The following is a 27,971-nucleotide window of genomic DNA, read 5'->3' on the forward strand; positions in this document are numbered from 1 at the left end:
AACATGATAAGCCAACAGTATAGATGGTAGGAATTTCCCCTAATACGCCAGTACGCCACTAAATGTGCTATGTAATCTTTTGCCCCGGAATGTTTTTTACCCGGTGCGTATTTATCACAGCTCGTTTTACATTTATTCCGACCACGGCCTACTAGAAAGAGAGATCTCGAGTAGGCCGTGTTCCGACCTACTGCGCAATAGTCGCTGGTACAAATATTAGAGTCGGAACGAATATATCACAACCCCGCATTAATAGCAAATGATTTACAGTTAAAAACGTTTTGTCAAGTAGTTCTTCGATTGACTTGAACTTCGCCCACTCAGGTAATCCTACAAACGAGGTTACCCTATAAATAAACTAGTATATTGTTTTGCAAATTACCAGTAACTTCAATTTATATCTGCAAACTTCTTTTTCAATTAACAGAAAAACGCATGAAAGGGTTTAATCACAGAAAAACGCATGGAATGAAAGGGTTTAATCACAGAAAAACGCATGGAATGAAAGGGTTTAATCACAGAAAAACGCATCAACAGAAAAACGCATGAAAGGGTTTAATTAAATCGGATAAAAAATTGCTCCACCCAGCGCCTAAAACAGCTTGTTTAAAATTGAAACAGTCACGCGCGAATGAATCCGAACATCTACGAAGCTGACAGCGGTGGAAATTGGTGTAAACCAGTTTTAACCGGTCTGGAGTTAGTAGAGCGTTTTTCATCTTTATCAATCTCTTACGAACATGGCCAAAACACCAGTTGAAATTGCGAAGAAATTTGTAGCTGGTAAGACTATAGGGTGAATGATTAGTAATTTTATTGTGAAAGGGCCGAAATTGCTTGTATTTACAACGCCTTATCTATTCGTTAGTGCTATTCGAAGCCAAGGCAGTGGCGGGAAATTTAAAATTTGTTATTAAAGAACTCGCAAGGCAATCGTTAAGAGGCAAAGTTAAACTTACAATTTCGCTTATACCTAACGTAAGTATTGTGGTGCATAGTGGTATGTCGTATTTATTTACCCTATACTGGTATATTTCGTAAAAAATACTCGCTCCCGAGAGAATGGGCCACAAAGCAATGTTTGGCTTGTATGTTAATAAGCTCTGAAATTGTTATTGTGTTGCAACACAAAGCGTAAATCTTTGTTTACTGATAGTCAGTCTGACGTACATAAGCAAGTTTAAAACAACCGGCCTAAGCTCGAAATATCAGCGCGACCCGACTTCAAACCTTCTGTTTATACGCGAGACAGTGACGTCATGGAAATTTTCAATGAATATTCCCACAGTGTTGCACGTGTGGCGGGGGTGTGCGAGAGAGTGCGCGCTCTCTATAGTAGACAAGATCTTGTTGTAAACATCTCCTGGCCGAAAAAGAACGGTTGCAATAATCACGATTTATCTGGTTCTAACTCGAACTTACCCGTGTGGAACAACACACTTATATAAACGGGTTTCCTGATAATACAAAACAATTCGATTAGCTTTACAGGGTATATATGCAGAATATCCGTTTAGACTTGTTTTTTCTTTTAAGTATGATTGTTAAAAAAATATGATTATTTAAAAATGTATATAATATATATATAATATATGTTTACTATCTCACTAATATGGTTAAACATTTACAGCTCACATCATTAACACATTATGCCTCCCATTGCCATGTCTGTCAATGTGACACAACAACATGGCCAACAACTACTTGATTTTGGTCAGAAGTTGGATATATCTTTGTTGGATAGTGTGGTTGGTTGTTTATACAATGGGGAAGGACAATCAGTATGTTGAAATTGTGATTTTTTTATAATTATATATTCAAGAACACAACTAAATATATATATATATATATATATACGTATATGTTTGTAAGCTTTGCAGTTAAATATACATTATATCATTTAATATTCTTTTAGCGCTCCGATTGTTGTATAAGCAACAAGCTAACTTTAACCAACACATCATGCCGTTGTTGCTAACTGTTGTGCAGTGTCGTGTATTAAACAATTTAAAAGACATTGATTAAGTGGTAGTACTGTGAACCCACTTATGAAAAAGGGCATAGTAACAAAATTTATACTTATAAATGAATTTGTTCTGTATATTCTGCTTATATATAATTATTGTTCGGATTTTTTTGTGTGTTATTGTTCGGATTCCTCAGTTACAAAATACTTGCATAAGTACTAATTGTAAACATATTTAAATAACGGTAATTTCTTTTTTTGTTTACCCTATATATATATATAATATATTATATATATTTTAAACTTTACAGCAAAGAATTGCTGAGAATATATTGACTGCACTGAAAGAACACCCGGAATCGTGGACTAGGGTTGATACTATTTTAGAATATTCGCAGAATCAACAAACCAAGGTATTTTTATGCCCAAAATCTTTAATGTGCGTTATATTTGTATTTGTAGTTAACCTACATTAACAGTTAACCTTTTGTTTAATTTGTATGCAGTGGGCTAATTTTTTTTAGTAATTTTCCAATTTCGTTGGTGTTAAAATATTTATTATTCCAGTACTATGCTCTACAAATCTTGGAAAATGTTATAAAAACCAGATGGAAAGTTTTACCAAGGAATCAATGTGATGGTATGTAAAGTAATTTGCTGAAACAACTATGTGATTACACGTTACACCTATAGGCGGATCTAGGATTTTTCTGACAGAAAATGTCTAACTAATAGGTGCAAAGCGCCGTATCAATATGTCTTAAATCAACCCGTGAGTTTTAATTCAACGCTGCGGTAGCAACATTGATCTATGCTACTATAATAAAATGTCATTACTTACGCAGGATTTACTCAGACAAGCAGCGTGTTTGTTACGAAATAGTAGTGGTTCACACAATTTATTTCATCACCAGACCTATTTCACCACTGTAGATTTTACTTTGGTAATATCAGCGCATAATTGAGCACGTTAGTGGTCATATAGATTCTTTTTGTCGAACAGTTGTTGTTGTTGTTGTTTTTTTCGTGACTTTTTTCGGCACTTATCTCAATTCTTAATTTTAGCGTTTTTTCTTTATTCTCTTGATTGAAATCAAATATATATTTTTATCATTTTTGGACTGAATTTTCAGATTTAAAACCGCACGATGAACGATTAATTAACGATTACTTTCCTCGTGCACTTTACATAGCGGAAACACTGGAACGGCACGTGTTTGTGAGATAAGAAATCCACACAACGATTCACGACTGAATCAAACTATTAGCATTTAAATGGGGACGCATTAAATGCACTACTCTTATACCGTATTATCATTAATTGTAATTGAAACATTATTTTTAATTAAACATCATATGAATAATATTAACTTCTAACATTACCTGATTACTGCGTGACTACGATTTATCCAAATTGACGAAAAACAAGCGATTTTAAGCAACGACAAGGTTAACTAATGTACAAGGGTACGGGAGTTGTACAAAGCGTATTTACACATATTCTTTACCAATCACTCAATCCTCCCTCATACGTAATTATAATAAGTCTTTATAATACATGTATCAATGCATTGTGCCTACTGCTCCACAGTCACCAATGGCAACTGAAAACCGCTTTGTTGGTTACTTCGGGTTTGTTTTAAATCGAGCGTAGTCAACCGTTGTAGTAAATGGGTTGATTAATACTATGCTAATTAGTTTTAAACGTGCTCACGCATTAGATCTGTGATCTCTTGTCTTTTCTTGTAACGCTCGCGCTTCGTATCTAATTGTATGCGATTACAAATTATACATTCTTATCTAAGCTGCTTGCCGGTGTCAACATAACCAATAAAATATCAAATTAATTTGAGCCCGTTTGTGTTTGCCCCATTCCCTCTGTGATTTACCGTTTCCATAATCTAGCTCGGCAGACATCCCTCTTTTCGTCAGCATGTAGATACGATAATGTAGATAACGATTGCAACAACTTGCACAATCAGTCGCATATATTTACGTAGTATTGTAGTTGATTTTAAGTCACAGAATTTCGATTTAAATCAACCACAAACGATCGTTACTTTGACACGCGCCGTTTTTTGTTTAGAGCTACATAACAAAAATAAGTATAGAATTTCCAAGGGGGGGTGTTCAAACACCAACACCCCTCTCCAGATCCGCCGCTGATTACACCATAAAGGATTTGTTTTTGAGAAAGTGCAGGATAATTGGTTGGTTGGTGCGACGTGAAATGGCCTATCCTAATATAGGTCCAGTTCAGTGGCAAGATGCTTGAATCCCAACATTGAATAGAATCTAATATTTTAATTTAAAATATAGTATTTACCATTTATATAATGCTAAGCTAACAAATATTGAATTCTGGTAAAACAAATCACCTATGCTATAAATAATGTAACTCGGTAAGTGTAACAGATTTAATTCGACTTCATATATAAATCATATATAAATTAGCATAAAAGTAATAAAACGTTTTACATTATTGTTGCTTTAGTTGCCTATCCAAATAATTATGGTTTGCTTTTTTTGCTACTGTAGGAATCAAGAAGTACATTGTGGCTTTAATAATCAAGACTTCATCAGATGCCGCTCTCAGTGAAAAAGAAAAGACTTATCTTGGCAAACTAAACATGATTCTAGTTCAGATATTGAAACAAGATTGGCCCAAGAACTGGCCAACATTTATTAGCGACATTGTTGGTGCAAGTCGTACAAATGAATCTCTGTGTCAAAATAACATGGTTATTCTTAAACTACTCAGGTTAGAATATTAAGTTACAGTAATTGATGTGACATGTGACAAATAAAAGTAATAGGCTTATAGTTAAGTGTAATTTATTATTTATAGGCATTAATACTAAATAATAATGGTATAAAAGTAAAGTAGTGATCGGCTGCAAAAGTAATGGAAATGAACTTCACATTGGTTTAGTACTTGTATGTTGTGCAGAAAATCTATGGTTGAAGTGCTTACCCTACCCTGTCACCTCAACCCCGGCTTCTGTGGTAATAATAAAATCAAAACTGCTGTTTATTTTTATCTATTTAATGTCGTTGTTAATTATTGCTTTAACAATCATTCATCCATGCTTACTGCAATCGGTTTTAATTGTTAAAATAAAATTCAATTATGTTATAAATTATTAAACTTTTTTCATCATTTAGTGAAGAAGTTTTTGATTTCTCACAAGATCAGATGACACAAGTAAAAGCAAAGCACTTAAAGGACAGCATGTGTAATGAGTTTTCTGATATATTTCAGCTATGTCAGTTTGTAATGGTGAGTCTTATTTAATTATTTTTTAAAATTTAAAATTATTATGTTGCACTTGCACATGAATACTACTGTAAATGTGTATTAGTGTATATATTTTGATTTTTGTGTGTTCTTCTATTATTCCTTTTCCTAAGAATCAAACTAAATGTAATGAATAATATATAAACCAATAAAAAGTAATACAAAATCTTGATATATATATATATATATTCTTAGTTTTTAAAACATTTTTTTATTTCATTCATAAAATAAATGATTTTAGGATAATTCTCAAAATGCACCACTGGTCAACGCTACACTCAGCACTCTACTTTGCTTTTTAAACTGGATTCCTCTCGGCTACATATTTGAAACTGAACTAATAACCCAACTAATATATAAGGTGATTATCCTTAATGGTCAAGAAGTCTTCATTTCCCTTTTTTTATACGCAATTCTGATCAATTAAGTAAAACACATCACCAGCTGTAAAAAAGTGTCTATTAACGATGTTGCCGGCTTCAGCCGGATTTTTTTATAACCTGGCAAAAAGAACTGGCACGTGGTTCTGAAATTTCGTCCGTTCGCTGGCCACATAATATTACGTTTCATGTTAATGTAAGCGTAAGTTATCTATTTGTGCAGTTCTAACGTAACGTAACAAACAGCTTTATATTATCATAAATCCGACATTATTGCGAAGACAATGGCAATAGTGACAAACATAACTCGTATAACATTCATGTTATTTAATTGCGCCATAATAGGGGTTGTAGTTAATGGAATAGAATACATAATAATACGAACCAATATTTCAACTCCTGTATGTTCGGAGAGTGTAGATCAGTGTATTATCGAATATAAAACACAGACAATCTTAAAGGTTAAAGCACTATTAAACTCCTGGCAATTCTAAAAAGGAAATCCGTTTCCTGTTGAAACGTGTAAGTTTTTTTTAACTGATTGGTAACCACCAATTAGTTTTACAGTTTTATTAAACCAAAAAAGCAATCTTAACATTCCTAAGTACAGTATTCCTTGCTTAACCAGCTTCTGTTAATGATTTCAATCATAGGCGCCGAGTTTTGAAATGTAGTGCAGAGGCGGAGCCTATTATGACGTAACACAATCGTTATTTTACGCTTGCTCAACGCTGGACGTCAGTGTTACGCGTTGATCCTTTCCCCGTGCGTATTTGCAAGATTGACCGATATATAAATCGTTCGTTCGAGGCGACGTGCTTTCTACTTGACCTTTACGTGCGTCATAGTTTAACGTCCATGTGCGTCGTAGTTTAACGTCCACGTGCGTCGTAGTTTAGCCTTTTCGCGCGTCGTCGTACAAAGGCAAGGCAACACATTCAATGTTAGCTACTTAGAAAATGAAGAACAACCAGCGGGCTAAACAGACGATATTATCCTACTCTAAAGTTTTTAAACAATGTAGGCGGTGATAAACCTGGTAATTAATTACGAGATAATAGGAATTCACACATTGATTGTGTGCGTCATAATAGCGATTGTCCCCTTGATTATTTAGCCAGCGGGAGCTTGAAAACAGGTTTGAAGTTGAACGTTTGCGATCAAGTAAAGAATTGTTCCATCTACAATGAATACTTTCATCTACAATGAATATTAATCAACAACGTTTGTTTGAACCTGGTTTAAACTAACGTTACTAACCTGTTCCAAGCATGATTACCGCATGTTCAAAGTGACGATTGTGACGTAAATAAGACAATTACGCATACGTAACAGCTATATAACAGATTCTGCACATGCGGTCAACACATGACCAAGTACCATGCGGTCAACGCATGCCTAAATATCCGTTCTCTTATTGTCACGTCGTTAATTTTGATTTTCTTTACCGCAATGGTATATTTTTTGTGAGAACAATACGAAAATATTAATAAATTTACTAGTAAAAATACATATTTTTTTGTTAATTCGTGTACGGAGGCCGCCTCCGTGCTATTATTTCGTACGTAGGCGCCGCCTCAGCGCCTACGCGATTTCAACTTCAAGGTTGACCGGACAAAGTTTGTCACGCGTATTATAAATACCATTATGCCGTACGTATTTAAAAAGTTTTATAAGGAAAACTTAATTTCTAGCGACAAACTTTTAGCCCTGTGACAGTCACGTGTGTGTTACACATGGAAATTGTCGTGGCAATTAGACTTTAATCGGGAAAAGACGGAACATGGTTGACACATTTTTAATTAAAATCTTGCGCTACGATAATGATCGTGGGACAAATCGTTGGCTTATATCCAAAAGCCTTGTGTAAGTGATGTAAGCGGCACACGAAGGCAGGATTAGTTACAGCGGGTAGAACGCACGCGTTTGGGAAAACTGCCGGAACGGATTTTTGTTTTTTACATGCCTGCACACCACTGACCAACCACTGCATAGGAATATTTTTAACAACAACAACAACCTAACAACTGCATTTTTTTTTAGTTTTTGAATCTTCCCATGTTTAGAAATGTGACGCTAAAGTGCATTACAGAAATAGGTAAGGTTTTGTATGCATTCAAATATACTATAACTAACAGTAGGCCTTTAAATATCAGTGTGTATATACTGTTGTATTAACTAACTAATGTTTTATAGCTGGTGTAAGTGTTGCTGGTAAATATGATGAACAATTTGTCAAGCTGTTTTCGCACACAATGCAACAACTGAAGCAGGTAAAAACATTTTTTTTCATTCAAAGTTACATACAGAGTTGTCTGCAGAAACCAATATATATTATCCATATATGTATACCATTACAAATTGTTGAATTTATTTCGGTTTAAGATTTTTAGGCTAAGCATTTAAGTTTCTTAACAACCGTTTTATTCCTAGATGTTACCACCAAATATAAACATGAAAGTTGCGTATGCAAATGGTTCTGATACTGAACAGAACTTTATTCAAAACCTTGCATTGTTTCTGTGCACCTACCTCAAAGAGCACGGTCAGCTTGTGGAAAAACAAGACATGCGACCACATTTACTTGATGTGAGGGGGTTATTATACTTTTTAGTTTCATTTATTATATATTTAAAAAAATAGAGCTCTCATTTTAAAAATTAGTCTGTTACATTTTCTCTCCAATTTGCAAGAGTGGTCAGTAGACATCCAGTGGTACTTGTCCCTAATATAAAATGTATAGTTTAAAAAAGGTGGTATCTGAATAGGAAGTGGTATATAAATAAGCTGTGAACAACAATTTTGGACTTGTGTTGCAGTAATAGCTGACGAAGTTTGTATCACCCAATCATATTTAATCATTGTAGGCTCTTGGTTACCTTGTTCATATTTCTGAAGTGGAAGAAACTGAAATTTTTAAAATCTGTCTGGAATATTGGAATTCTTTATCTGCTGAATTGTACAGGGAAAGTCCATTTACAACAGGACCAGCCATTACACTTGCCGCATCGGAAATTAGTGTTCCTACAAGAAGACAAATATATTTACCAATATTATCGAAAGTAAGTGATGTAGGAAGAACATTATAGCAATATTCACATTTTAAAATTGTTTTATAAATGCAATGGTTATCATAAGTATAGGGCAACTTACACAAATTAAATATAGCAGTACATGAGTACACTATAGCTATTTTATTTAATATTTTAAAAAAACAAATAAACAGTTGTTACCTCTGGTACTACCAAGCATAATAAATCTATATATATATACTAGTCAAGTCAACTAAGGTTTGGTGGAAAAGAGACAAAATTTTACCCATTTTTAAAGGTCTTGTTAGTTGTTACACCATTAGAAAATGTAAGAAAAGCTGTAAGAAGATATGTTTTTGATACATGATTAACTTTAAAATTATAATGTATGCATATAATATTATACATGACTTTAAACGCAATTCAATAACAAAGCTAATATTGGCCGTGGTAATAAAAAACAAGAACAAAAATAGTTGAAAGCAATTTTGAGGTAAAAAAAACTAGAGAAAAAGGTATGAAATGTTTGTAAAAATTAAAATATATAAATGTGTCAGCAGCAAGCTACCTCATTATCTCAACTGGTTTCATAATATGTTTATCACAAAAAACCTTCTTACAATAAAAAGTTTAGCAAACCTCATAAAAAGATTTTTTATCAATTGTTTAATTTAGTAAATTGTGTTTTACGGAAAAATAATTACCGCTTACAATGAAACAGAGAATTGAAAAGTCGGTCAAATAAATAGGTTTTACCTACAAAAGCTGTTTGCGACATGATTTTAAGCGGGCTAGGTGGGTTGTCTTTTTGTAAGTATCCCAATTATCCCATTGTTTTATTCACCCCACTTGCAAACATTGATTTTAATAAAAAAACTCATGTTTTGTCTGTCATTATTGCCAGAAAACTCAGTTACTAAAAAAAGTGATTGAGTTGAAAAACTACTTTCACTTTTCTATCTTTTTTGTTATTATTTTCAGGTTAGGTTGGTCATGATAAGCAGAATGGCAAAACCTGAAGAAGTGTTGGTTGTTGAGAATGAACAAGGGGAAGTGGTTCGTGAGTTCATGAAAGACACAGACTCCATTAACCTTTACAAAAACATGAGAGAAACATTAGGTAAGTTTTTTTATAAAAAAATTGCAAATATGGAAATGAAATGTTTGGATTTCCAAGGGGTGGTTTAGGCTGTTATGTTAGCATTGAATGTTTTACTATTTGTTTGTCTATTTTAATGAAATGTATGGTACAGTTATTATCAGTTTAGTTCTTTGAATACCCATCTGTCACCCATTAGTTATTTGCTCTATGATGTTATTTGTTATCTTACAGTATATCTCACTCATTTGGATTATGTTGACACTGAGAGAATCATGACAGAAAAGCTTCATAATCAGGTAGTGGTTTTAGAATTCAATGCTTTGTAACTAGACTGTGTTAGTGTAAGGTGAAGAATATATATAAATATAATATATATATATACCAATAATCCAATACCATATATATATATATAAATTTTATTAAAAATATATCTATATTATATAGGTATAATAAGTGCTAAAGCTGGGGTAATGTGTGTTTACCTATCCCTGTCTTTCCTGCAATTTAACAAGTTTGGGGCAGATATAAAATGTTTATATCCCAAATTATGCAACAGTATTAAATATTCAAACTAGCTGTGTAATTGCAGCTCTACTCAGTCGTCACATTTACACACCCATTTGCACATCACCAATTAATTTCAGGTGAATGGGTCAGAGTGGTCGTGGAAGAACTTAAACACATTATGCTGGGCCATTGGAAGCATCAGTGGTGCCATGCATGAGGAGGATGAAAAACGTTTTCTTGTTACTGTTATTAGAGGTGGGTTGTAAGACAGGACACATCTTATGTATTAACTTGTACAGCTGAAGTTGTGCTAGCTGCCTATACTACTCACCGTCGAAACATTGTGTGTGTTTCTGCATTAAACAGAGTATCGAATTCGAAAATCGTAGGACTGTGTCGGCGTCGCATGTCGGTACTCTATGCCAGTGTGTGGAATATTTTATTTTAAATCTTTTTTTACTGTTTATTACAATGTCAATTTTACCCACATAAATCAGTTTTACAAAAATTCAATAGTAGCCTTGCTGTTACATGCGGTATAAAAAGTTCAAAAATTGTTTCATAATGTTATTATGGGTTGTTTTTTGTATTGTCCATTCTTACATATATGTCAACTTGTGAATCTGAAACTACAGTTATATTTGTGGGAAATGCTAGGATAATGACAATCACAAAAGTACATTGAAATAACAGTTTGAAAAAAGAATTTATGATGCATTGAATATTTCCTATAATGTTGTCAGATGTAGTGAATGTGTATTGGACTTGCATTACGAATTAATGTTTCTTAGATTTGCTTGGATTGTGTGAGCAGAAGAGAGGGAAAGATAACAAAGCGATCATCGCGTCAAACATTATGTACGTTGTCGGGCAGTATCCTCGCTTCTTACGTGCTCATTGGAGATTTTTGAAAACTGTTGTTAACAAGTTGTTTGAGTTCATGCATGGTGAGTTAAGTTTAAGTTGTATTTTGTTGCAAACCAGAAAATGTGTGTGCCAGAAAAAGTCTTTTCACCAATTAAGAGGCACGAAGCAAGTGAGTGACATAACAAGCGACTCGTTCTGTAGTTTGCCACGAATGATCAAGTAACAATGGGCGACATAAATTACAATTGACAGTGACGTAGTTCGCCGACTGTAAACACAATATCATCTAACAGTATTACAGTAGAAATATATTATGATACGCAGAAACTCATGATGGTGTACAAGACATGGCGTGCGACACCTTTATTAAGATTGCACAGAAATGTCGGCGACACTTTGTGCAAATGCAAGCAGGAGAAGTGATGCCGTTTATTGAAGAAATTTTATCAAATATCAACACCATCATATGTGATTTACAACCACAACAAGTATGGGCATACGTCTATATTATTGTATAGATAAATTTTACATGTATATGTCTTTTTATATATTATATCTATACCAGATTCTATTTGAACAACAGGCTAATGATGCTGTTGCTGTCTTTGACAAAATGTATATCTTACAGAATCTGATTTGATAAAAAATTGATATTGGTCGGTTATGTTGTAGCACTTGATCATTAATGCAGTTGCATAGATCTACAATAGAATAGTGTTTACATTTACAATTATTTAATTTTTACATTGTGTTCAAATGTTCAATATTACAGGTTCACACGTTTTACGAAGCTGTCGGTTTCATGATCAGCGCACAAACAGATTCAGTCGTTCAGGAACACTTGATTGAAAAATACATGTTACTACCAAACCAGGTACATATTTCACTGCACAAAGTTAGGTGCGAATTGTGTTCGTCAACTCTGTTGTCCATGGATTTTAAATTTATCTTTTAACTTATCCATTAGGTATGGGACAGCATCATTCAGAAAGCTACCAAAGATGTGGATGTACTTAAGGATCCCCCCACAGTAAAACAACTTGGCAGCATCTTAAAAACAAATGTTCGAGCTGGAAAAGCTGTTGGACACAGCTTTGTTCAACAGGTGTGTAAACTTATGACTTTAAATGTATAAAAATGGAATGTTTTTATGTATTTTAATGCAGTAATCATTTATTTAAATTATTTTTTTTCTAGATTTTTCAGGTTAAACATATTTAAAGAATTGATTCCACTTGTAATAAAAAGATTTAAAATAAATTTCCTCTTAAGTGTTTAGTCTATTAATTGGCTGTTTATTATAGAATTAAAAGTGTTTTTATCATAATCATTACAATTTCTCCCAGCTTGGTCGAATATACCTTGATATGCTGAACGTTTACAAATGTTTAAGTGAAAACATTTCATCTGCAATTCAACAAAATGGTGAAGGTGTTATGAAACAACCTCTTATTAGAAGCATGAGGACGGTTAAGAAGGAAACACTTAAGTTAATATCAGGATGGGTTAGCAGAGCTACTGACCCAGAAATGGTAAGATATTGTATAAGGAAGATTGAGTCGTAATGGCTTGATCCAGAAATTTACAACTAAGCCTAGGGATGGATTATAGCATAAAATATGTTGTTTCTATTGTAAAATAATTTTTTGTTGCTTATAAAATTCCAGGTGGCAGAAAACTTTGTTCCACCATTATTAGAAGCTGTGTTGATTGATTACCGGACAAATGTGCCCGCTGCTCGAGAACCTGAAGTCTTAAGCACCATTGCTACTATTGTTAATAAACTTGAGGTGTGTAAGCTGCACAGAATGTAATTTATTTTGTGAATCTTATTTACCGCTCAAATTGTTGGATGATTCTTGCTGTGTCATAACAACATAATACACAGCGAGCAAAAATCCGGGTCAACTAATGGTGTACCAAACACATATTTCGCCAATAACTAAGTAAACTAATATACTTGTAGATTCGAAAATATATTTTGTGACTTGTTCATCATGATGTATTTTTGGCAAGTGTGTATATATAGTTTTTTATTTAAATATTTCTGTTTTTTTCCCAGGGTGCAATAACAAAAGAAATCGGTCAAATCTTTGATGCTGTCTTTGAATGCACCCTTGAAATGATTAACAAAGATTTTGAAGAATTCCCTGAATACAGAACTAACTTCTTCTTACTGTTGCAGGTGCGTTTATTATTGTTTTACTAGCTTGCCTCTCGGTTGATTTTTAAGGAACTGTATCTTTACTCATTTTACAAATAAAGGAATGAAATATATTTAACTTGTTATACTGATAAATTACTTAATTTATTCCAACAGGCTGTAAACAACCACTGCTTCCCTGCTTTACTCAGCATACCTCAACCTCAGTTTAAACTTGTCCTTGACTCCATTATATGGGCCTTCAAGCATACTATGAGAAATGTGGCTCATACAGGTACGTATGTTCTACTAGTATTTACTTTATGATATCTAAAATAGTATGTATATAAGCTCTTCAAAAAGTGTAAATAATATTGTAAAAATTAAAATAGATTATATAAATTAATGAAATTTAGTTGTTGTTGATATTTTATATCCGCTACAGGTTTGAGCATTCTGTACCAGTTGCTGCAGAATATTACATTGGTGGATGATGCAGCACAAAGTTTTTACCAAATGTACTTTACTGATATTTTACAGCACGTTTTCAGTGTTGGCACTGACACCTCTCACACTGCAGGTACGTTTCCTGTCTCTTTAAAGTGCGTGAATACACCCCACGTTAGTTTTATTTTTCGTGGTAAATTCAAAAAGCGACCGTTTTATTGATTCCAAAAATACATTCCTTTTTTAAATTGGTCCAGTATAGGCGTAGATATTCGCCCTCAAACAGTGATCTCTAGCGCGATCCTTTTTTTACTACGAGCCCCGTGATTGTGACGTAGGAACGTACTAGTCACGTGACTGATTCATTCGTAAAAGCGAAACCTGCGTTTTTTCTGTCGTTTTTCGCTGAAAACACTGCCTCTCACCTTTCTGAATGAGAGCGGCCACGCTTCAACAATTTTGTGACGTGATTTGTCACGTGGATAGTACACTCAATATTTTTGCCACGCAACTTTCAAATCAGTTTTATGAATTTCACGGTGTTTGAGCTTGAATCCTTTGGTTATACAGAACCGATCAAAACAAGTAAGGTGCCGTTGGTATCAGAAAAACACACTATCTATTTAAGCGATGTACATTTGGGTGTGTTTAGGCCCTTTAAAATGCTGCACTATCTGTAAGCAAAATTAATTTTTAATGTTTTCCCATTTAGGTTTGACGATGCATGCATCCATACTTGCCTACATGTTTAGTTTAGTTGAACAGAATAAGATAACAGTGCCACTACACGCCAATCAACCCAACAATTTAGTATTTGTGCAAGAATATGTGGCCAATCTGCTGAAAACAGCATTCCCCCACCTTCAAGAGTAAGTTCATGTCAACCATTCATTACAAATAGTTACTTTCTTGTAGGCATGCACGTAGGTATGAAACATAACACTTTGTTGACCTGCCTACGAGGATAAATAAGTTCCATTCATTCAGGCTTTGTTCTTTAATTTATTAATCTATACATTAAAAATCACTATTAATTTTTACAGTGCCCAAATAAAGTTATTTGTACGAGGACTGTTCAGTCTGAACCACGATATTGCTTTGTTTAAAGACCATCTACGAGACTTCCTTGTTCAGATCAAGGTATTGTTTATTGTGTCTATCTTCTTGTACAAACTCATTTTCGCAACATGTTTTTCGGTCATTCAAAAACAAGGTTTCTATAACTAAGTTTTAAACTTCTTTCACAAACGTAAAAAAGCATATCCGTTTACAGATATTAAGTTTTCCAAGATAATTTTGTTTTTTGACATCGCTAATTAGTTTTTGTTACAGGAGTTTGCTGGGGAAGACACGACCGACTTGTTCTTGGAAGAAAGAGAGGCGACTCTTTCAAAGGCGCAAGAGGAAAAACGACGAGCGCAGATGGCTGTACCTGGCATTGTAAATCCACATGAAGTCAATGAAGAAATGCAGGACTGAGTTGACGACAACGTAGTAAACTTGTGGTTGTAATTATTCCTGCTGGCCACCGGGGGTCAGACAGGACGGCTTGTGCTGTTTCACCATTCGACGGGACCACGACTTGATTTTCGAACATCCAGTATCAACTTGTATAATATGTTGTTTAAATAAAAATAGTGCTTATCAATATAGGTTTACGCATTAGTACAGAACACGACCAGGGTTTGCAACCAATTGTGATCCAGCAACTTGTACATTTTCTTTTCAAACTTTTATGTTTGTCGCTTGATTCTCAAATTATTTTTGTTAGTTTTGGAAAACGGAAGCAATAAACCATTTGTTAAAAAGTCTCAATTTTGTTCATGTTAATGAAATTCTGTTTCTGCTACTCCATGAACAACAAAGATTAGTCCTCAAACCTAGAAAGTTGTTTGGTTATTATTTCTATGTAACCAAGCATGGTTATATTATTTCTGTAACCAACCATGCTTAAGTGAATGAGCCTCTAACGCAAGGATAGAAGCAGTCATCATTTGGGTAGAATACTAAAAACCCCACAAAGTAACATACATAGCACATAAGCTGGCATGAGTTGTGTGAAACAGAACACCCTTGTTATAAAAACTGCCCTTTACATTTAATGAGGTAGTTAGCTTTTTCAAAAGAATATTGTAACTTCTACATCCCAATAGGTTTATGAAACAAACTGCCTACATGCTTTTATAGCAATATAGGAAATAGAAATACTACTGATTAACAATTTGTTTTCTTATCCTGAAATAACATAAGAAGAGAAAGTCTTGCTAAAACATGAAATCGCGAAAGATGAATTAAAAATACATTGATTGCATTGGGTGATAAAATAACACTAGCATGTATAAAAATGTGATTCTCGTGGCATGGAATGACGGAAGACTGCAAAACACAAGGAATTATGCCACAATGTCTCTATCTTCTCTTTCATCATGCAGCTGTTCCACCCCATCATGGTATAATGTCTCATGGTGTAGTTCAGTATTTGTTCCAATTGTTATTTGCTGGAAGTCTCGAATGAATGTGAAAAAATAAGCAAGAAATGAACCAGCTAACACCCACTCAAGTATGGTGCTTGCCAAATGAGCACTGTAGCCCTGTGGTGTAAAATAAGTGAATTAAGCTCTGTAGCTTCAGTCAGTTGACAATAAGCTTGAGTCACTTTGCTACCACTACAGATGATACACAATATAATCTCCAAAACTAGTAATCTAGAACTGAGAGATCTTTCATAAAAAATAACATAGTTTTATCTAAAGTTGTTTAAAGATCATTTTCTTGAATGAATCCTAAATTACTTTCCAAGAGGTGGGAACTAGTGGAAGTTTAATATAAATGGGAAAATTATAACCTAATTGGCTAGCATATAGTATTAAGTCAGCTAATAATCAGAACACAAGATATTTACTGGTTGTCCAGGCTTCCAGTGAAACTTTATATCTCCAGCTTTATTAACAGCGGTTGTGCATGATGTTGCTATAAAACCTATTTAGCAAAATAAGAGTAATTTACTAATTTTAACAACAATGACTTTGATCAACTTCTTTAATTTGGATTCGTCTTTAATGTTAGCTAAGTAGTGTATCCTAGTGTTATACAGTGAGTGATACATTTTATGACGCAGGTAACATTGTTAATTTTAAGCGTAAGGCCAGCATTACCTCCTACAAATGCCATTAAACTGACAACGCACACTGCCAGTCTCGCATGAAATATACGCCTTCCATTAACCTCTGGATGCATTTTGTAAGTAATATATGTTTGAAGAAACTCATATAATGTGCCCAATCCAAACGCAAGCATTGCGCCAACAAGATGAACATACAGTACGCTTGTTTCCTGCCAAGTAATAATAACAAACAATTTTTAATTTTATGCCATGTGGTGAAAGAAAATATTATATACCAAGCCCAAGCTTAGGATTTTTAAACTTGGTACACATTTATTATTTTTTCTTTTGTTCCAGATAGAAAACAATGTTTCAGTTTCAGTGATTATTTTATTTCTAAAGTTTTGCATTGTATGTTTGCTTTTTGGCAAAAAAGGAAAAGGGTGTACAAAACTTGAGTAGATTTTAAACATTTTTGAAAATTAAAATAATTATAAAATTTAGTATAGTTACTTCGTTTTGCAATTAAAACAGATAAGAAATTGGAAGTAAATTTATTGATTTTTAATAAATTATAATAGTGCATTGTGCATACCTGAAAGTTTGCAACCAAAGATATGCCTAAGCAAATCAACACAGAAAAAAACATCCCGATTTTATTAAGTCGATTCACAACGTTGAACTTTGTCATTTCAAGTTTTTCTAAATATCCATCCACTTGTTTGTAGCGAATGTACAAGCATGCTAAAGCTGAAAACAAAGTATTATGTTTATGGAAAAACTTTTCTTATTGTGAATCTCACACTAAAGTTTAAAAAAAAAAGTTTTTTTTTTCTCATATAACACAGGCATGGGCGCGATACCCCTCAGCTTGGGTGGAAAAAAAGGTCTGGCCACCCCAGTTTTTGATAATTAATATTTATATTTTGCTAAATATTAATAACATAAATCATTCACACGCTTGTTGTGTTAACGTGCGCAATAAGCATTTATTGTAGACGTGACAAATGACAATCCTTTATATGATAGCAAAAGTAAAAAAAGCAAGCGTTTAATCCTGTTGTTAAACTAATAAATAATTAGGGCAGTGGTTCCCAAAGTATGGGTTGCCACCCAAACATGGGTCGCACAAATGTCTGACACTTCAGACAAAGCGCAAGAAAGATTAAAATAGTGGTTGTACCATACAATGTATTAAAAACTCACAGACATTTACCTGCCACAGCTGAGATGTTTAACATTTGTCCAAAAATTGAACTTTCTGGGCGACGAGCCCCAGTGTCCGAAATATATGGGAATCCTGGGTCTACATCACCCCTGGAGACTGCAATTATATATGATGTCATAAATGTAAGGTAAGTCCAAACTACTAAAAAGATTGGCAAAAATGCCATTCCTCTTTGGAACCAAAACACCATGGTTTGTGTCTTTGTGATGTTTGTATAAAAAACCCTACTGAGATCTGTATTAAAAAGAATTTGTTTAATTTCATTCTCTCATATTCAGTTTGTTGTAAAGAGTAATATGAATATGGGTAAACAAAAATCCTACACGTAGCATGTATGAGTATGAGTAACAAATAAAAACTAAAGTGGTTTTGATTAAATATACAGTGGGTATCAGTGAGTCCCAGAGCCATAGAAATACCGATTGGTCCAACATTGTTACGCAAAAGGCAAATTGAGCGTCAATAATTTGTTTCCAAAACAACATAGCAGGTGTAGGGGAAATGCCTGAACGAGATTAAAAAGTGGTAAATTTAAGCTATTTTAATCATTCAATATGGGCAAATTTATATATATATATCTTCTTTTTCGCAAAGAATGTATTATAAGGTAAATTTAAGCGATTTTATGCCTCCCCATAAAAAGAAACAAACACAAAACGCAATAAGTTTGTTTAAATCCATTGCAAAAATCATTTTGGACACTCAATGTCCACGGTTAGACTTCTCGGTTTTTCTATAACTCTGGTGATGCGGCGAGGTCTAAAGAACATTTTTAAGACCAACATTTTTATAGGTCTCCAGCTAAAGAAGTACTGACAAGCGACAACTAATGGCTTTAGTTAACTTAGCAACAGGCATTCAATTATGGCCTAAATCCTAGGACCCATGGCGTGCCACGCCGCGGGACCTCACCCACATAGAATAGAACAGGCATTCAAAGCAACCGCAATTGGCCCTGTCATACACACGAACAATTACACCTATGTGTCCTTATATTATAATCTTTCATTCTTAAAACCAAGATGCAACAGCACAACAACAATTTCAATTTAATTTATTATTTTTGTGTGAAGTTCAAAGACTTCAACAAAAAACACATATTTTTTATTGTATCATGAAAAACATTGGTTGAAACTATAGTCCAAAAACAATTTGGTAAAATTGTGTTTCCACGTTTGTGGTAATATGGAGTAAAATTTTAAAATATGAGCAAAAAATGTTATTTTTGTTGAACAATTTAAACACCACAAAAAAAACAACAAATAAACTCAGGCAGAAACCACCTGAACAATGAAACAAACTTGGGTATAGATAGTAGATACTAAAACATGTAGGCTTAGGCATAATTTTTTTGAACAAATAACTCTCATGCATATTCTGCTGTATATTTAACTCTCAGGCACAATCTGTTGTATTATGCCTGAGAGTTAAATACAACAAATTAGGCTTAAGAGTTAAGTAGTATCTACCGACCTTGGTATCTACCCTACCGGTAGTGGTAGACACTAAAACATGTAAGTTAAGGCATAACTTTTTTTACATTGAACTCTCAGGCATATTCTATTGAATATATTTAACTCTCAGGCATAATACAACAAAATATGCCTGCAAATTGACTGAAATATTCAACAGAATATGCCTGAGAGTCAAATATCTAACAAATTATGCCTAAGAGTTAAATATATATAATACATATATAAAAAAATATGCCTCAGCTTGCATGTTTTACTACTACCACCACAACTCAGCCAAAGAAGCGGAAATTCCCTTTTACCGACGTGACGCTTCGTTGCGCAAGCTTCTTGTGACTTCCTCGTGACCAAGAAGTAAACAGAAAAATAATTTGCCAAAATTATGTCGACCGAAGTATTGAGCAGATAAAAAATATTGGTCATTTGCCTATGTTTTTTTAGGAACATATGTTTTTATTCTTGTGTAGACAGCTAAATACACAGAAGGGGGACTAAATACACAGGCCAATTTTGTTTACTCGTCACGCTTATGCAGTAATAGCACCTCTAGCACAGATAAGGATATAAGATATTTAAGGAACTCGCAAATTCGTATACCGATAACAACCAGTAATGTGCTTCTGGAGATTTAAATGGTAATACTGCCGCTTGTGATCGGTGAAAGTTTTGGTCTCAAAATGTTTCTTACGCCTCCCTGATACACGCTGTGTATTTTTTAAAACAAAACTCGGGCGTTCGTGTCGAAAATTAACTTTGAAAATGCGCAAAAAAAAACATACTGCGTCACCGTAATTCGCCTGACTTGCGGGTAATTCTTTAGCTGGTGACCACCTGAAATTTTGGTTTCAAAATGTTTAATAGGCCTCACTGATATATGCTGTCTAAAAAAAAACTCGTTCGTGTCGAAAATTAACTTTAAAAATGCGCGAAAACATGCTTGTCACCGTACCGTAATTGATTTGCGTAAGGTTAACGATTTATTACGTCACAATCGCGATCTGTTACGTCACAATAGAGGTATTACATACGTTACGGGACGTTATAATCTTGTTTTTTTCCCACTGTTTTAGCGTAAGAATCAAACGTAACAATACGCATTTTATGACGTAATTATTCAACCTTGGTTTAATTCATAATGGCTGGTGTGGAAAATACGGTGACGCTGCATGATTTCGCGCATTTTTAAAGTGCGTAAACACACCCCACGTCACTTTTATTTTTTATGGTAAATTCATAAAGCGACTGTTTTATTGATTCCAAAAATACTTTGCTTATTAAAATTGGTCCAGTATAGGCGTAGATATTCGTCCTCACACAGTGATCTCTAGCGCTATCCTTTTTTTACTACGAGCTTCGTGATTGTGACGTAGGAACGTACTAGTCACGTGACTGATTCATTCGTAAAAGCGAAACCTGCGTTTTTTTGTGCTTTTTTTGCGTTTTTTTTGTTCTCTCGTTTTTCGCTAAAAACACTGCCTCTCGCCTTTCTGAGTGTTTCTGAATGAGAGCGGCCACGCTTCAACAATTTTGTGACGTGATTTGTCACGTGGGTAGTACACTTCTCAATATTTTCGCCACGCAACTTTCAAATCAGTTTTATGAATTTCACGGTGTTTGACCTGGAATATCTTTGGTTATAAAGAACCGATTAAAACAAGTAAGGTGTCGTAGCATGGCGCCCTCTATAACAGGCCTGGACACCGTCGGCGCCTCTCTCGAAACTGGAGGCGGATGGTTTTGCAGCGCTTGTGCGATTTGTAGACAGTTTTGTTGAGCTATATGGCGAATTATCGCATTAGATAGTGTTTGCTCGGAGTTTTAGCAGTTAGTACAGTATAAATGTTTAATTTTTTTTATTTAGCTTGCGTGTATTATGTTAATGATAGGCCACCAGTGTAAAATTTTAACTGAAGCTATGTTTGTTTGGTTATGCGCGCCTGTGTTGTTAGTTCTAAATTTAGTCCCAAAGACATTTTAACCATACTTTCCTAGCTATAAATATTTCTCTGAACTACAAGACTTACCACTTCTCAGTTTTTTTTGAATTTAAGTAGACTGCTTGCTTTTAAAAATCCCTTTTTGACTTTGTTTTTTTTGTCCGATAATCCTAGTATTTATCAAAAGGCCTATTTCTTGCTTTATTAAAAAAACTTCAGAAATGATGTACCAGGTGTTGGGATAGCAGGACATTGACACAGTCAAAGCCAAAAGCTAATCAAAAATAAAGATAACTTTCGAACTTCCCTTCTTAAACTGTTGAGTTGAACCAAGTCACATAAATTTAGAGATTGTAATAGGAGTTTATTTTTGGTTACATTGTAATTTAAAAAAACATATTTACATTTGTACAATAAAAAAGGTGGGTCAAATTGAAAAGAAATGCTACCTAGTACCTCTTTTGTGGTTTGTATATGCTGGTAAAGGTAATGTCAGTTTAGAACAGGTTAAATGTATACATTTTGTATAACAAAATGCAAATGCTTGTATGCAAGATATAGTGATAAATCATGTGTATGGTTTGTTATGTGACAGGTTGTACAAGTTGGTATGATGCATAGGTGATAAAACACCTATTTTCTGTTTACCACATGTAACCAATAGCGGTCAAGATGACTGCAGTCCATTCCAAGGAACAACAAGTTGCGTGTCCCCAAAGTTTGATTCCAACGGTTTACAGAAATATTTCTTTCTTGCTTAATTTTGTTTGTAACTTTGGCATTATCCAGTCCAGGAAAGATACATATCCACTATCCAGACATCCAGGGTACTTTTATTTGCCATCAAAGTTTTAAAGTATTTCCATCATGAATAATTTCATCTTAGCTTTGTAATTCTAAATTCCTCTTTGGCTGGACAGATGGTCAAGAATAGAATAGGATATGCAGTTTATTATTATGTTTAATATTGCAGCAAGGAGCAAGCCATACATTCAAAGTTCCCACTGAGTGCTGACTACAGAAATTCAAATGCAACAGCTTATTTAGGCTAGTAAGCTTGTGTATTCTGGTGAGGCACTTGTCGGCCATTCACTCATTTGAATATTTTTCATCTTCAAGAGCGTCAAATGAAAAACTGAGAATCATAACATAAGCTCCCCAGTACAAAAACACTGACCAGAATGACTTCCAAGATTGAAAATACTGATGACTTGACATTCTTAGGTGAAATATGCAATACATTGGAATCAAGGTAAAGAAATGTGATATGTCCAGACTCCAGTGGTGTAATGTGTGTGTGGCGTTGCGCCTTGATTGTTTCTTGTAACTGGGCCCTGTATAACAATGCGCCTTGCTGTATAATGTTCTTCTCGTGTCGTCGTGTGTAATGCTTCTTCTTGCATTTTTAGTTATTGCCATTTTTATAAGCCCTTCCAGTGCTGTATGGGCAGGCAGCCGGTCCAGGTAATGCTTGCTGTCCTTACTGTTATCTGTATCCTGATGTCGATGTCATTTCCAATAAACTGAGCTGTAAACTAGACTTGTTATAGAGTCATTACTTTTCTGCTGAAGTCCGTTTCTGTTAAGCGAGGTGCGAGATTTATGCAATCTGTACGCCAATGCAAGAACAGATGAAACCGTTGTTATGACTATTTCTTGCTGCTTCTTTACCACACCCACAATTGTTTTACCCATAATGTTGAAATACATTTTGAGGGCCATCGATTTTGATCAAGATAATTCCAGTGTGTGAGTTAGCGGAAGAGTTTCAATATTTTTTAACGTGTAAGTGACCATTACAGTTTTTAAATGAATAATCCTCACTTTCACATACTCAGCAACATTCTTTAAATAGATGGTGTAAGTCAGTTACATCTCATTTAGGTAAAGAATCTGCAAAAATACCATAAAATGAAATTTATTCTTGACTGGTTTGTAATTACATTTTAAGATTTTATTTGAATTTTGTAGTTTTTAAACACAGTGCAGCAGCAGAGCATATATAATATGACGATATACTTTACTAAATCAAAGATCCTCATGGGTGCGATTGTAAAATCTTACACCAGTGAACATTCGTTACTTAAACAGTATAAACACATCTATAATAACCAACTGTCTACTATATATACATAATAGGCATAAACTGAATAATAAATTAAACATTTATACTGTATTAACTGCTAAAAATCCGAGCAAACACTATTTAATGCGATAATTCGTCATATAACTCAACAAAACTGTCTACAAATCGCACAAGCGCTGCAAAACCATCCGCCTCCAGTTTCGAGAGAGGCGCCGACGGTGTCCAGGCCTGTTATAGAGGGCGCCATGTGTCGTAGGAATTAGAAAAACACACTCTATCGATTGAAGCGATGTACATTTGAGTGTGTTTAGGCCTTTTAAAGTTAATTTTCGACACAAACGCCCGAGTTTTTTCAAAAAATATTTATACGGGTATCAGTGAGACCTAAGAAACATTTTAAAACCAAAATTTCAGGTGGCCACCAGCTAAACGCTAAAGGATTACCTGGCTTGCGTAAGGTTAACGATATTTTACGTCACAATAGCGATATGTTACGTCACAGTAGTGACATATTACGAACGTTACAGCCCGTTATAATCTTGTTTTTCGCACTGTTTTATGCTAGGGAAAACCCAAAGCCCCAACCCTAACCCCTACTTTTAACTCCAAACCCCTAAATCCCCCAAAAAACTAACAAATTACGTAATCTGTAACGTAGAAATCAAACGTGGTAATTCGCATTCTATGGCGTAATAATCTAACCTTTGTTTAATCCATGACCGCTCGTGTGGAAAATACGGTGACGCAGCACGATTTCGCGCATTTTCAAACCTAATTTTCGACACGAACGCCGAAGTTTTTTCAAAAAAATTATACAGCGGGTATCAGGAAGACGTTAGAAACATTTTGAGACCAAAATTTTCACTGGTCACCAGCGGCAGTATTACCAATTTAAATGGTCCCAGGCAGAGTGGTTCCAAGTAAGCCAAAAAACTTTTTGTTGCGCAAAAAGTGTTACCCCAGAGCTCAGGATAGAAGTAAACACTATATATAGAGGGCGCCTATGGTAGAGGGTGGAGAAGATGGGGCAACTTTAGCTACCAAATGAGACGAGAAAACAGATTGAAAAGGCTTCTTACCTTCCCCCACCCTACCATACTAAAAATAATGTTTGAATGCAGATAAATTATAACTAGAGATCATATTGATCTAATGGATGAGCACGGTTTAAACTAATAATTGGTATAGTATTAATTAGCACTTTTACTACAACGCATTTTACGTGTTTTACAAACCGACTTCCAGCTAGTACGTTTTAATATCGCAACCCCTACATTTTTTTATAAAATCGACGCCACTTCTATTATATGTCAAATAAACCGATTAGGGGCAATTTTGAATCCTTATTTAAACCAAACCAGTGCAATACAATGGATTTGTAATGAAAAAACATAAATTCGACAAAGAATACATAAAACAATTGTGTATGTTAGCTTATTACTTAACTGCACATATATAGGCTAATAGTATTTTGTATACTACAACAAACAAAAAAGCATTTATATAAGTTGGCATAGGTGTCACTACAGCAATACTGAGCTGACAAGTAATTCCCTATTTTCAAAGCTGGGTTCACAAAGCTACATTATATGTTTATCCATGTGACCTGGTTCAGCTCACAGATGTAAACAATTATTTGCATTAAATAGTTCACTATGAAACTCATTTGTATATACCAAAAAGTAAAACATGCTGTTATTGTATGATTACAATGTATTGAATAAATCAATAGGTACAACCTCCTTATTGCATGGTAATACCCAAGAACTCTACCATTGCACAAAACAAAACGGTGATTTAGGATTGGCATCGTGATTCACATTTTAGCAAAATCTGAAATGACGTGATTAAAATGCATTTACAATCACAGCTTAAAACATAAATAAACTTCATTGAATAGTATGAATAGAGTAGGGTTTGGGCCTGATTGTTTCTGTAGATACTTAACAGCAGGTTAAAAGGAACCCCTAACTGAACGTCTTTGAATAGTGGTACATAAATATCATTGGGTATTATACTACTATAGTTAACTATTGTTTGAGAAATAACTAACACATGTTCGATTTCTTGTTGCTATGCATAGAAAACATGGCGCCCTCTATAACAGGCCTGGACACCGTCGGCGCCTCTCTCGAAACTGGAGGCGGATGGTTTTGCAGCGCTTGTACGAATTGTAGACAGTTTTGATGAGTTATTTGACGAATTATCGCATTAGATTGTGTTTGCTCGAAGTTTTAGCAGTTAGTACAGTATGAATGTTTTTGTTTTTTTTATATAGCTTGCGTGTATTATGTGTATGATTGGCCACCAGTGTGAAATCTTTACTGAAGCTATGTTTGTTTAAGTCACACCACGGCCTACTAGAGATATCTCTAGTAGGCCGTGGTCACACAAGCGTTTTAGCAAAACTTTCCTAACTATAAATATTCTCTGAACTACAAGACCTACCACTTCTCAGTTTTTTTAAAATTTAAATAGACCGCTTGCTGTTCGAAATCCCTTTTTGGCATTTGTTTTTTTGTCACATACTCCTAATGACCTAATATTGATCTCAAGGAGGGGCCTCTGTCCTGCTTTATCAAAAAAAGCTTGAGAAATGATGTATTAGGTAGAATAGCAGGACAGATTGACACAGTCGAGGCAAAAGACTAATCAAAGTTAAAGATAACTTTCTCTTCTTAAACTATTGAGTTGCACCAAGTCACATAAGTTTATTTTTGGTTACATTGTAATTAAAAAAAACACATTTACATTTGTACAATAAAAAGATGAGTCAAATTAAAGAGAAATGCTATCCCTTTTGTGGTTTGTATATGCTGGTAAAGGTAATGTCAGTTTTAAAACAGGTTACATGTGTAGCAAAGGGCTTGTATGCAAGATATAGTGAAAAATCATGTGTATGGCTTGTTGTGGCTGCAGTCTATTCCCAGGAACAACATATTGTGTGTCCACAAAAGTTTGTTTCCAACCGCTTAAACAAATATTCCTTCCCTGCTCCCGTAATTTTGTCATCATTAAGTCCAGGAAGATATATCCAGTGTACCTTTATTTGCCATCAAAATTTCAAAGGATTTTCATCATGAATGTTTTTATTTTGCCATTACAATTATAATTTCTTCTTTGGCTGAACAGATGGCCAAGAATAGCACAGACAGTTTATTATCCTGTTAATGTTGTGGCATTGTGGCAAGCCATACATGATTCTCACAGACAACAGAAATTCAAATGCAACTGCTTATTTAGTTGGTAAGCTTGTGTATTCTGGTGAGGCACTTGTCGGTCATTCACTCATTGGATTATTTTTTATCTTCAAGAGCATCATATGAAAGCTTTCCAGTACAAAAACACTGACCAGAATGACTTCCAAGATTGACAACACTGATGACTTGACATTCTTAGGTGAAATATGCAAACATTGGAATCAAGGTAAAGAAATGTGATCTGTCCAGCTGGCGTAATGTGTATGCAATATGCACCTTGATTGTTTCCTGTATCCCCTGTATAAAAATGCTTGCATTTATCAATAATGCTGAGAGACTTTTTCCTGTGACAATGCGGAGAAACTTTGCCTTGCTGTTTAATGTTCTTCTCGTGTGTATACTTCTTCTTGCATTTTGATTTCTCGCCATTTTTATAAGCCCTTCCAGTGCTGTATGGGCTGGCAGTTGGGCCTTGTAATGCCTTTGCAGTTCTCTCTGTTATCTGTAGCGTGATGTCGTTTTGTCGAATAAACTGGGTTGTAACCTGGACTTGTCATAGAGTCATTACTTTTCTGCTGGAGTTGGATTTCTGTTGAGCGAGGTGGGAGTTATGCAATCTGTACGCCAATGCACGAATGGTCGAAACCGTTGTTATGACTATTTCTTGCTGCTTCTTTACCACACCACCAATTGTTTTAGCCATAATGTTGAAATACATTTGGAGGGCCACAGATTTTGATAAAGATGATTCCAGTGTCTAAGTTAACACAAGGCCACAAGGGTTTCAATATTTTTTAACGTGTAAGTGACCATTACAGTTTTAGAATAAATAATCCTCACTGTCACATACTCAGCAACATTCTTTAAATAGATGGTGTAAGTCAATTACACCTCACTTAGGTAAAGAACCTGCAAAAAAGATCCATAAAATGACTTGAGTTCATTTTTGGGTGGTATGTACATTTTAGTTTTTTTTTAGTTTTGAAACACAGTGCAGCAGCAGAGCATGTATAATATAACTCCTGGCGATAGACCTTACTTAATCAAAAAACCTTATGATTGTATTAAGATTAACCTCATGGGTGCGATTGGAAAATCTTACACCGGCGGCCATTCGTTACTTAAACACAACTATAAATAAGCAACTGTCTACTTTATACACATAATACGCGTAAACTGAATAATAAAGTAAACATTCATACT

The 27,971-nt window shown here is 34.5% G+C and overlaps 2 protein-coding genes and 2 long non-coding RNA genes across 7 annotated transcripts; 3 read left to right on the forward strand and 1 right to left on the reverse strand.

Annotated features, from left to right (window-relative positions):
* The first annotated feature begins 639 nt into the window (after positions 1 to 639).
* LOC149728105 (exportin-1-like) lies at positions 640 to 15,557 on the forward strand. Of its 4 annotated transcripts, XM_089889006.1 has the most exons (27): positions 641 to 783; positions 869 to 978; positions 1,631 to 1,781; positions 2,278 to 2,379; positions 2,534 to 2,606; positions 4,505 to 4,727; positions 5,132 to 5,246; positions 5,506 to 5,625; positions 7,688 to 7,742; positions 7,841 to 7,917; positions 8,078 to 8,233; positions 8,512 to 8,706; positions 9,658 to 9,796; positions 10,010 to 10,074; positions 10,423 to 10,540; positions 11,077 to 11,232; positions 11,477 to 11,640; positions 11,925 to 12,026; positions 12,120 to 12,257; positions 12,499 to 12,684; positions 12,820 to 12,942; positions 13,215 to 13,337; positions 13,473 to 13,590; positions 13,741 to 13,875; positions 14,455 to 14,611; positions 14,786 to 14,882; positions 15,075 to 15,557. In XM_089889006.1, the coding sequence occupies exons 3-27, from the start codon at positions 1,650 to 1,652 to the stop codon at positions 15,219 to 15,221; spliced, it is 3,216 nt and encodes a 1,071-aa protein (XP_089745132.1). In that variant the 5' UTR covers positions 641 to 783; positions 869 to 978; positions 1,631 to 1,649; the 3' UTR covers positions 15,222 to 15,557. The 4 variants fall into 4 exon arrangements, with proteins under 4 accessions (XP_089745133.1, XP_089745132.1, XP_089745131.1 ...); XM_089889007.1 differs by lacking the exon at positions 869 to 978 and having other exon boundaries at positions 640 to 783; XM_089889005.1 differs by having other exon boundaries at positions 703 to 978.
* Positions 2,613 to 3,818, forward strand: LOC149728106 (uncharacterized). The gene is made up of 2 exons (XR_016386066.1): positions 2,613 to 2,837; positions 2,900 to 3,818. It is a non-coding gene; the product is annotated as an uncharacterized LOC149728106 (long non-coding RNA).
* Positions 15,558 to 15,963: 406 nt separating the features above from the next.
* On the reverse strand, positions 15,964 to 19,140 carry LOC149728107 (DNA damage-regulated autophagy modulator protein 2-like). Its single transcript, XM_089889017.1, has 5 exons — positions 18,062 to 19,140; positions 17,441 to 17,595; positions 16,898 to 17,075; positions 16,645 to 16,721; positions 15,964 to 16,333 (listed from the first exon to the last, which is right to left on the reverse strand). Exons 1-5 carry the CDS (start codon positions 18,261 to 18,263, stop codon positions 16,136 to 16,138), a joined length of 810 nt encoding a protein of 269 aa, XP_089745143.1. The 5' UTR covers positions 18,264 to 19,140; the 3' UTR covers positions 15,964 to 16,135.
* A 4,552-nt stretch (positions 19,141 to 23,692) lies between these two features.
* On the forward strand, positions 23,693 to 27,317 carry LOC149728108 (uncharacterized). Its single transcript, XR_016386065.1, has 2 exons — positions 23,693 to 26,814; positions 26,883 to 27,317. It is a non-coding gene; the product is annotated as an uncharacterized LOC149728108 (long non-coding RNA).
* The last annotated feature ends 654 nt before the right edge of the window (positions 27,318 to 27,971 follow it).

Source organism: Ciona robusta, chromosome 11 (genome assembly GCF_009617815.1).
Source record: "Ciona robusta chromosome 11, ASM961781v2".
Lineage (NCBI taxonomy): Eukaryota > Metazoa > Chordata > Ascidiacea > Phlebobranchia > Cionidae > Ciona > Ciona robusta.

Coding starts and splice junctions, on each gene's coding strand:
- LOC149728105 (XM_089889007.1), top strand. CDS start 1,650: ATGCCTCCCATTGCCATGTCTGTCAATGTGACACAACAACATGGCCAA. Junction 2,380..2,533: donor CGCAGAATCAACAAACCAAG/GTATTTTTATGC, acceptor TTATTATTCCAG/TACTATGCTCTACAAATCTT. Junction 12,685..12,819: donor GAGCTACTGACCCAGAAATG/GTAAGATATTGT, acceptor ATAAAATTCCAG/GTGGCAGAAAACTTTGTTCC.
- LOC149728107 (XM_089889017.1), bottom strand. CDS start 18,263: ATGGTGTTTTGGTTCCAAAGAGGAATGGCATTTTTGCCAATCTTTTTA. Junction 17,076..17,440: donor CTTTGGTTGCAAACTTTCAG/GTATGCACAATG, acceptor ATTACTTGGCAG/GAAACAAGCGTACTGTATGT. Junction 16,722..16,897: donor TTTAATGGCATTTGTAGGAG/GTAATGCTGGCC, acceptor TTTGCTAAATAG/GTTTTATAGCAACATCATGC.